Genomic DNA, 11418 nt, shown 5'->3' on the forward strand with positions numbered 1-11418 from the left:
GGTACGTTCCACTGTAGTAGCTGTTTCATGTTGTGTTGTTTGGTATTTCTGTCTAAAAAAACAGCTCCTGGAAGCAAGAGTTTATAAAAATTATTGCTTTTGTGGAAGAAAAAGGAAACTTCTCGTATTTGTATTTGAAAAGAAAAGCTTGAAAATGTGATGCCAAGGCAGTATATAGCCAAGAAGCAAAATTAACTAATTAAAAACTTTAAAAGCAAAAATATTAATATTTACAATTTCCAAATCAGAATGACAGGGAAGATGATATTAAAATACGAGGAAAAAAGAAAGAAATTTCAATTGAAATTTCAGTTTGAAGGTGGAGTATTTCACAGAGGAAAACTATTTATAGGACCCTCCTCCATTCACCATGATTCCTCCCTCCCCCAAATCAGCAAAGTAGAAAACTGTTTTCTTGAGGTGTGTATTCTACATCATCCACTATGCCACCATTGCAATAATCCCATTTGTTACCAGTGTTGTCTACGCGCCTCCCTCCATTTTGCAATATATACTGTCCTCCCCACACATCCAATGCCTAAGCACAACACTTGTAACTCCCTCCCACATCCCAGCCTTCCTTTTGCAACACCTCCAGTCACCCAAGTATCTTCAGCTTTTTCTCACCTCTTTTATGGACTAAGCAATACCCCTGCTCCCTCCCACATCTACCTACTTCTATATCATATCTTCAGGGCAAGAGCCAGCATGTGCTCCTGCCTTCAGTTGCCAAACAGCTGCTAATGATAAAGAATGCATCCTCTTTTCCTTTTTTTTTTTTTTTTTTTTCTTTTCGGTAGCATTTTATTAGGGTCTTTTGTCAATATTCAGCTCCCAATTTTCACAGAACTTTATTGAATGCAACTTTCAAAAATAAAGACAAATACAGCTGCAGTAGTATACCAGTGACTTAAAATTTAAGTAGACACATCTTTCAGGCATCTGCTCCTGTTGAATTTGACTCAAATTTGGGTTAAATGCCATCTGGAAGGGAATGAGGAACTGACTGACGGGAATTGCAAATTCATAACCTTTACTTGCCCTATGAAATGCAGTTAAAAATACTAGGTGGTTTGTTAGAAAAAAAATAGTGTCAATATATGCGTGTATGCACATATATTTAATGTAATTAGCAATCATGCAGGTTTTTTTCTGCATGTAATTACTGAGCAGGTCACTGATTAGCCAGCAGACAGAGGGAGTGATCTAGTCAGCGCATGTACAACACATATTCCTTCCTCTGAGAAGTTCTGTCAACCTGTATAACTTTTCTCTGTGGACCATAATATAGCAGGACCTAATTTCTTTCCTGCTCTTCCTGGGTATCAGTCTGCTTTTTCCCTCCATTTACTTTAACTTTGTATACTTCAGGTGAATAGTCTTTGGTTTCCATCAAAATTGTAGTTTTAAATCTAAACCCTGAACATCAAATATAATCAGTGACTCTAGTAAATTATTAAAATATGTATAATATTTTGTCCCTTCTAATGCTAGATTGGTCAAGAACACTCAAAAGACAGTGAAATACAGGCTATTCAGAAAGAAAATGAGTGTATGCAATCTGTAATAAAAGACTGTAATTTTGGACATAATGAAGAAACTGAAGTAAAAAACACAGCGGACTACTCTTTAAGGATTGAGGAGTTACAGATAGAACGAAGTAATAACAGTACGTGGATAATAGAGATAAGTAGCATTGTTGAAGAAAGGATGAAAGTTTACAGATATGGTATACGACAAGAGAACATTTTAATCCTGAATTAAATGTTTTTGTACCAACAGTAGTCAAATTCTTGGTGTCAGTAGTGCTAATCCATGACAGTCACAAAACTCTGAATGGAAGCACAGTACTTCTAGTGGCTGCCCTGGGATGTTAAGCAAGATCCGTGTGCTGTAACCCCACAAGCTGTTGCCATACTCTTTCTGCATGCCAGTTTGAGAAGTGAACAGGGTTAGGAAGAACTATAACGTGTATAGAAGTGTTTGGAAGCAAACCTAAGGACTTTCCCTTTCACATAAAAAAAATGAAAAAGTCAGAGAGAGTGTGATTGCACTGAACAGGACAGTGAAGGTCTGTTCCTGTGGGTAATCTTTTCTGTACAAAGCACTTTGTAACTCCAGTAAGTTTTTGAAGCCACCTAACGGAAATTTACTTAGTCTCTAATGCTTGGTCTCTAAAATGTGGCAAAGATAAGTGGAAAATTATTAAGGAGGAAGTCACTGCTTTGAAGGATTGATGCTCTCAGCCTTTGAGTTTCTGATATTGAAATGCTTGTTATTCCTCACCGACCCACTACCATCAAGTTGTAGCATATTCCTTTTGGTATGAACATAGTCCCTTAAACAGTTTGGTTTGGTTTGGTTTTCCATTTAGATAAAAATGCCGCTTTGAAAAATAAAGACAAATACAGTTGCAGTAGTAACCAGTGGCTTAAACTTTATATAGACACACAATGGTTCATTAAGTATGTGTTATAATGAAGACCCCTTTCAATAATAAGGCTGATGGGTATCAGTTGGGAATATTTCAACTATAAGCCATATCTAAAATGTAAAGAATGTTTACATATTTTCTGTTTGAACAGCTTATAAATATTTCGCAAGTTATCATAATACAATACTTATCTTTCAGTAACTTTTTGATAGACTTGTGTGTATAATGTAAGATAAGAAAAACCAGTATCAACACTGATCTTGAGTCTCTCTCTTTGGAGACTTTAAGCTGTAAAAATAAAGCAGTAAACCTCTGGGTTATCTATCACTAACTAAAGAATACACTTACTCTAACAGATTTACAAGTTCTTGAAAACAGTTTTAAGGATGAAATTAATGTTGCTAGCCCTTATGAAGAAAATCAAAGGGAGGCTTCTCCCAGGAATACCCTCTGCACAGATACTGATTTAATTACCCAAGGACAGACCTCAGAAATACATGTCACTGAGTGCAAGGAAGCAGAAAATCTAGGACCAACACCTAGAATGTTACTAGAGGAAAACAATGAAACTTTAGAACAAAAGCTACAGGACAGCACTGGGCCAGTGGCAGCATGCCACACACAAACAAGAACAGTCTTATTAGACAGTACTGACACTGTAAGTATCTACAAGAAAAATGCAGGTCAGGAGACAGACTGTAGCAAGCAAGAATTGTGCAGTACTAGAGGTGAATCAATTTGTACTAAGGCAGATAAAAAATCAACTATCGTACAGCACAACAGAAGTCTCCTTACACCTGAAGCACCCAAACCAGAGTCTGAAGCAGCTCTTTGCACTGAGAAGAATGCTGTGTGTGAGAGAAGTACAGATAATCATCAAGCTAAGGAATTAAGTTTTGGCATCCTACCTTATACTAAAGACAATTCTCAAACAGAATACCAAAAATGTAGTTTGCTGGACTGTGATGATTATGTAGGCAATGGATTACATAAACCAGAAAAAAACCTGTTTCATCTTAGTGGATTACATAAACTTCCTTTTAAACAGACACACATAGATGCTGAAGACACAAATTACAATGACAACGCCTCAAAGATAAACAGAAACAGTGCACTGAGGGGTACTGGTGTTCCTGCAACTGATGCTCAAAATCTACCAACCCGTTATTGTGATCATGAGAGTGGGGATGATGCCACAAAAGAACACAGTGATAATCTGTCTCTCTCGGCTACTTTCAATTTGTGCACCCCCAAAATAGAAAGAGGAATAAATGTGGATGATGTGCCCAGCAAGCAACCTGAACAAGACAGTACTGAGCACATGGGGAATGACACAAACACATGTATTTTGAATGCTGAAGCTGTATCTCCAGTAAAGGCTGATGGTCTTCAAATAATTATTCATAAAAAAACCCCAACAGATAGTGTAAGTACAGATAAACTAATTCCATGTAAAAAAGTTAATGACAATATTCAGATACATTCCATCAAAAATGGATGTTCCCTGGAGATTCATAATTCAACAAATAACACATTGTTAAAAGAGAAAAAAGACTCACTGAATAGTACAGTTCCAGGAAGGAAGTTTGCTGAGGGTCACCTGAAAGAATCATGCTCTTTACCCATGAGAACATCTGGAAATTTAGTAAACATAAGTGGAAGGTCATCCTTTGATCTTTCAACCTCAGATAAAAAAGCTGAGAAAACTCCAGTATACTTAAATTTTTTAGACCTCAGTTCTTGTTCAAGAGTAAATCAAATGAGAGGTCAAGCTACATGGACTTCAGCTTCCAAGGAACCTTCCCTTTTGAAAGAGAAACTACTGTGCTTAATGGAAAACACAAAGGTTATTTCAAAAACACAGTGTCAAAATCCCAGTGAAAACGTTGACAGAAGAGAAACAGGACTAGGTAAGGAAAATAAGCATTTCTGTTTTGAAGCAAGTACAGGATATACTTAGAAAAATGATGAAAATGTGACATTTCTGCATCTTAAGTTTAGTGTAGCATTAGAAAAACAAAGCTTCTGACATTTTAGTTATATAGCAAAAAAAAGATGAGATTTGTCTGTTAATTTATAGTATAAATGCAATTAAACAGCTTTTGTTTGCTCAATTACCCGATTAAATATTTCCCTTTGTGAAAGAAAAGCAGTGCAATGACAAACTGAATTTTTATAGGCATTTTTAACCCTAATGTAGATCATAATCTATCAGGGCTCTGCCTACATCTGAAAAGCACTGAGTGGATTTTGGAAATTATTCAGTGCCCTCGTTTTGCATAAAAATTAGGGTAGTTTTTGAACCAGTAGATGCTTCTTTGAATGGGGATTAGAGAAAGTTTACTTTTTTATTTTAGTGTACATTTTTAATTCAGATGGACACTTAAAACCATCTGAATGTGTTGAATGTGTGAAAGGAGAAGTTCATAATCTCTGAAGCTCCGGAAAGCACACCTAGCTGCTGAGTGCTGAAGGAGCTTTTTCATCTCCTGCTGTTGGCACTTGCTGAGCAGTATTTTGCATATCCAAAACAGTAAATATGAGCTTTATTCCACACGTTTCTAAATCATTACTGAAATGTGGAAAAAAAAAAAAAGTATTTTACATTTGTTTTACAATAAAATTAGCTGCTAGATGACCCCCATACTTACTTAGTAGAAGTGCCATTTTTAATTTCAACCTTTTACCAAAGTAATAAAAGCTTCATCTGTATTTCCACAGTAAATTGACTTCAGTTCGTTTACCGATATTCCTCTACTTCAGTAACTGGACACAGTAATAGATAATATAAGTCGTGCCTGCCTTTCTCAAAATAAAGCTTGCATGCGGATTCTATTCTTAATGCATGTTGTAAGCTTAAAAGCAGACTCTCTCCTAGTCTCTGTAAGAAATTAAAGCCCCTGCTTTCATAAAAAAAATGGAGCTTTGGGTGCTCAGATGTTTTTCAAAAGAGCTAGATCTACAACATAGGGTGTTTGTGTCTATTTGAGGTTTTGCTGATGTGTTTTGAGCATTGCTCCTTGAATGTAGAAAGGGCAGAACAGACCCCCGTCCCTTGGTTTTGCAGCCAGTGGCAGTGACACAGAAAACCCGCAGTCTGGTTTCTTTATGTTGTTCTGGTGTTACGAATTTAGGTTTATAGGTAACTTTGTTTCTGTAGTTGATCTCTTGCCTATGCATATTTGTATACAAATGCACAGTTTTTTGAAGTTCAGTTTCAGAAAGGTCTTTGTCCCTAAAACAATAGCGGTGGTAGCAAGGTAGCAGAATCCTGATCTCAGATGGTACATTATTTCTTTTAATAATGTGAATCTTTATACCTATTTCAAGAAAATGAATGCATAGTTATGTGATGTCCTGCATCTATCTTTTCTGTAAGAACAGACAGCACTATCTGAAGTTCTTCCATGTGTTCCTCCTCCCTTTCTTCTCAGAAACCTTCTGGTATACAAAGTACCGTAATTCAAAGAAGTGACTGAGAGGTTCATCCAAAGGAGTTGGTAGGGATATAATATAACCCTAATCTCCCAAAAGAGTTGCCTAGTGACCAGTACAGCCACCAGACCTCTTGAATTCTAGTAAAACTTCACAGTGAGGATCTTGGTCTGGGTCCCAGGTGTGTCCCTCACTCTTCTCATACTGCCTAATTTAGATAGATCCCTACTTCAGCTTGCTGATCTCTCTGAACCCTGCACCTCTTCTGGAGACTAGAGAGCCTTACTGTCAGGGCACCCAAGAGTTAGTCGTGGTACTCAGCGCAGCAACTTCCACGACTTACTATGGTTGGGTTTTGTTTCATTTTCTTTTCAGGTATTTTCCCACATGGCAAACCTGGAGTGGACTCCATGGGGTCCCTAAAGTGGTTTGTTTTTTTTTTTTTTTTTACTTACTGAAGCACAAACAGTTTAGCCTTATGGGAGACCTAGAGGCGAAGAGCATTGGTGAAAGAGTAAGCCTATCTGAGGGAATTCCTTTTACACACTGCAATTTACTATTTATACAACTGGGGTTCCCAGAGAGCAGCCACGCCACATCAGTAAACGGAGGAATGAACTGGGAACAGGCAAGATCTTCCTGGCAAACCAGTAAAAAAGAAAACAAACCCAAACTCATAATCGTTTTCCTCTTCCTCCCAAGAGAAAATGACAGTATGCTTAATTAACTGTTACATAACCATGAGGTAACATCTACTTTCATAGCAAACCAAAGATTTTACTACTGTAGCAGTGATCAACAGGCATCTATGTAGTGACAAAACAGCTATTGTTTGCACTAGTAGTAATTGTGAAAGTATGCTTATGCTCTGATCTTGCAAGGAACTTGCTGTTGGTTTGGATGGAGTCTGCTAGCGGTGCATAAAGCCACTGCAGGACTGGAACCTTACACTCTGCTATGATCAATCTGCTTATTTGCCCTTCCTACCTCTAGTAGTTAGCTATAGCCTGATTTCCTGAAATATTAGGTACAGCCATTTACAGAAAGACTCCTTATTTAAAATGTTCTTTGTTTGTCTAAAAACCTTTTTATTTAGAATGTCCTTTTTACTAAGAGTCACCCTGGAATGTGATGTCAGGATGGCAGTAATTATGTATTTTATTATCATTATCAGAAGGTGAGTCTTAAAGTAATACTGTTAGAAAAAAAGTATATTCAGTTAGAATACTCAGAATGCATAATTTTCTATAAACCACAATTTTAATTTGTCATTAACTTAATATATGAAAATTATAAAAAACATTTTTAATCAGAGTAGAAACATACCTCATCTTTAGAGACAAAATAGATGCAATAGTACATGGAAAAAAAAATGAAAAGGGGAAAAGCCTACAACAGAGATTCAGTGGTCTAAAAGAAAAACATTTGATTTTTTAAGATCAGAGCTAACCCAGAAGTTTAGTTACATTACAATTAGTGCCTAGAGACTAAATTGCAGTTGTTACCATTTCCTTTTTGTCAATCAGGTTCTACCAGTTTTAACAGAGCTGCCGACACTTTGAATACCTCTAGTATCCACCGAGACCCCCAGGGAGGCCCTAGTGAAGAATGGAATGCTATAGCAAAGACTTTTTATGATTCTTCTTTTCCCACAGAACATGTAAGTCAATTAAAAATATTGCGGACCAGACCTCAGTGAGCTAATTCCACAGATATTTGTACAACTGTACGCATCTGGATACTTTAAGACTGAGTCAATCTCCAAAATAATATCAAAAGGGCAACAAGGCACCATTTTTCACAATTAAGGTTGATAGAAAGCAGCAGGAAAAAGTCACAGCATATGAATCAAACAGATGCTAACCAGTCTGTTTGGGAGGGGAGGAAGAGGGTAGTTCATTGTGTACCCTAATAAAAATCATCACCTACAGTAAAAGTAGGAGTTAAAAAAAAAAAAAAAGAAAAAAAAATGTAGTACGTAAAAGTATAAAAACATTGCTTCCTTTATTACTTGATAAAAACATGTTATTTAAAAGGTCCTGTGGAAGACTAAAAATTCTGCATATCTGAATTACAGCCTATCTGTTTATTCTATCCTGCAGTTATGTGACACTGTATCTAGAGTTATCTTCTTATTTAGTAGGATGACATTACACAAACGTGTAAAACCAGAGGATTAAAAAGGAACCTATTGTTTCTCTGTGAAGAGATCATTCAGGATGGCATCGGCAATGGCTCATGCTGCATTTTTAGATCTGTGTTAGACTGTGGAACTTGAGCAGCTTTAACTGCTGTATTAGGATTTGACCTAGTGCCAAGTCTGATGTTTCTATTAGTCAACTTTCCTAACGTGACTCTATTTGGGAGTGATGGTGAGGTGGATTTTTCACCAAACACAGCGGTGGTATTTACGGTGTCTCTCTTGCTTTTTCTCACTGAGATGGCACCAGGAATTGAGTGAACGAATACCTAATCTACAGCTAATACAAAGCTGTATTTATTTCATTATCTGATTGTGGTTATATCTACTTTGTCACCTCCAAACTAAAGCTTATGTGCTGGAAAGTAAAAGCTGAGATGGACAAGAACTGAGTGCCTTGCTGGTTTGACCTTAGATTATTTTCTAAATACTTAATCTATGAAATCTCAGCCTGGGATATTGCAGACCACTCCCTCCCTTCTGTGTTGGTGTCATTCTAATGCCTTCTGTCCTCAAATTTGTAATTTTTATTACTGGTATGAAAAAGCTGTTGGGAGATTAAAAATGGGCTCAGCTGTCTTTTTTGCTGCTCAGTTTATTTGTTTTGATGAACATGTATGATTGTAACTAGAGCAGACTTATTTATGCCTTCTACCATTTGGGTAATCTCATTCAACCAAAGTACAGTACTCTAAAAAGTGATCAAAATTAAAAAGAAATGCTATAGGTGCACTTAAGATTCTAGTAAAAGTATGAAGAGCTCTTTTAAACATTAGTCTGTACATGCGGCCCAAGTACCAAGGTACAGATGAGTAACCATCCTCAGCTCGGTTTAAACACAAGCCCCTAACTGTAGTCACACTATTCAGCAATGAGCATTTGTTATGCACATGTCCCATAGGCTGCCATATTACTGCCAGCACTGAGTAAGACACATTTTACTTGTATTTTATTGTGCAAATGCTGATACCTTTTAGTTTGACAGCTGAGGTTATTTTTTTTAAAGCTTTATTCCAAACCCACTGTCACAAAACGGTATTAAAATGTCATACATATTACCTAACTGCAGTTACTTCTCCAAAGAGGTCTAAACGCTTGTTGTCTTCAGTAAAATCCAAGTAGCATAGCATGGCTTTATTTCACTGGAAAATTTCACTTCCACATGTGGAAGACCTAAATGAAAGTTCTTCTCTTAGATTATTAGTACAGGACAGATGCAGCACCATGTGCTATTTCATAGATTTTGACTAGTGGCTTGCAATGAAGCATGATCCGTTTCTTTCTGAGGCCTTGGGAAAGAACATGGGAGTGTACATATACAGCCACTGGAATTAACAGGTTGAAAGTTTTATTGCTCAAATGAAGAATTTAGTTACTTCCTCATTGAAATAGAGATCATGGTCATTATTGACCTGAATTATCAGTATCCTCAGCTGTACAGCACTAATGTTACACAATAGGGTAAGCAAACAATTTGCATTAAGGCTATTGTTCATATTTCAAGCTTCAAGAAATGCTGTGCACCAGGGAAGGAAAATTTTAGCACAAAATCCATGTGCTAAAATAAAGACAGGCCTGATAAAGTTGGTTGGGGCACAGTTGCCTAATATTAAAAAACAACTGGGGAGGGGGGAAGACCTCATCTTGTGATCCCTGGAAGAGCACTGCATCCCTGTCATGCCACCCAAGTATTAGAGGTCATGTTACAGATCCCCAGGAACCACTGCAACGCTGGTTCTGTGCATCCCAGCTGCGCTGTGCACCTGTGCTCCGGCAGGCTGCTCCCCGGCAGCCACACAACATTGGATTATGAGTGGAGAACTCATCATTCAAGCAAAACACTGTTTCCCTACTGTGTTGCCATATGGATTTGATTTGGATACATATGAAGTATCTATCAAACACTAACTAAAACTATTTGGAGAACAAAAAGATCTTTAACATAAAAAACCCAACCTATTACAGACCTTGCATTAGTTAATTGTGTTTGCCTTCTAAGCTATACAGCAAAGCAGAGAGGGAGTTAACACTATAAACCTCATGATTTTGGGTTTTGTTAATCAAATGCTTGCAGAGCAATAGAAATGTCAATTGCAACATTAAACTGTTTAATTAAACAATTTATTTAGCTAATCTGCATTCTAGTACAAGGTTGTCTTTTTTTTTTAATCATACTCTTCTGTACCAAGTCTTATGCTAAGGTTTGGTTTATAAAAGTGTATTTGTCATTATCAAGTTTTCTAAATCAAAGCTGAAGCAAGCATTTAAAATTAAATGTATATTTTCCAATTGACTTATCTTTCTGTTCACTTTTCCTTGCTTGCTTTATGCTCAGCAAAATCCACCAATTTGAACCTTTGTACCTGAATTTCCGTGGATTAACTAACTGCTAAATTTGTATTCTGTCAGGTGAAAGAAGGATTTGCTGCTTTACAGCATGAGCAGAAGTCTTCTCACATGACTGTAACTCCAGCAAGAAGTGAAAGTGCACTTGGAGATGAGGACGGCTCTTCTATTCATAACTCCATTATACAAAACCAAATACAAGAAATTGAGAAATTCCTGAATTTGGAGAGACTTCATTCAACAAGAAAAAGAAAATATGAAGGCGGCCAGTGAAGATCACTTATGTAAACCAGATTTGTAGAGGTATTCCTACAGAATATGGGATATATGCACTGTACTTCCATGTTTAATACAGTGCATAGACTTCAAAAATTGATACAGTCCCTACCAATAACATTACTTCACTGTTTCTGCAATCAAATCCAAGTTATTATGGGTTTTGCCCAAAGTTAAAAAGTTCACAAGTTAATGTTTTAATATCTATTAAGAAAAACTAAACGATTTATTTAAGAGTACCCATCTCCTACTCCAGAAGTTTTGGATGAAATTCTTCAGTTTGGTTTCTCTGTCAGACTGCTCACTCAGTTTTCAAGCAAAATCAGCTGCAACAGTTCCAAAATACAACGGTTTCTACAAACATTTACAACAACTTAGAGCAGTTCTAAGTGGCAGAAGAACAGGAAAAATCTTCTGCTTACCTTTGCTGCCAAATAATTTAAAATATCTCTGTTGTAGTTGATTCTGTATCACGTAACATCAACACTAAAGCATCAGGTGTGATTGACAGAGATAAGGCAGCAGATCTTGCTTCATAAAGCTTCACTTTTAACTGGTTCATGTTTTTCCTCCCTTAGGGTGTAAGGGAAATTTTCTCTTACTTAACAATTACTTGCACTATCATTTTTCCAATATCCCTCCCTTCCTCCCCACACCTCTTGCAAAGAAAGGTCCTCACGCTAAACTTAAACAAGAACAAAAAGAAATATAACCCATATTGCTACTG

At 36.8% G+C, this 11418-nt stretch overlaps 1 protein-coding gene across 1 annotated transcript in view; it reads left to right on the forward strand.

The window, feature by feature from the left end:
• Positions 1–10826, forward strand: part of CCDC73 (coiled-coil domain containing 73) — a 97980-nt gene extending 87154 nt beyond the window's left edge. Inside the window, 4 exon segments of the mRNA XM_009646927.2 lie at positions 1495–1660; positions 2791–4344; positions 7396–7529; positions 10479–10826. Of these exon segments, the coding sequence (XP_009645222.2) occupies positions 1495–1660; positions 2791–4344; positions 7396–7529; positions 10479–10688 (2064 nt within the window). The 3' untranslated portion in view covers positions 10689–10826.
• Positions 10827–11418: the final 592 nt, after the last annotated feature.

The sequence above is a fragment of the Egretta garzetta genome, unplaced genomic scaffold (assembly GCF_000687185.1).
Source record: "Egretta garzetta isolate BGI_Z169 unplaced genomic scaffold, ASM68718v1 scaffold509, whole genome shotgun sequence".
Taxonomy (NCBI): Eukaryota; Metazoa; Chordata; class Aves; order Pelecaniformes; family Ardeidae; genus Egretta; species Egretta garzetta.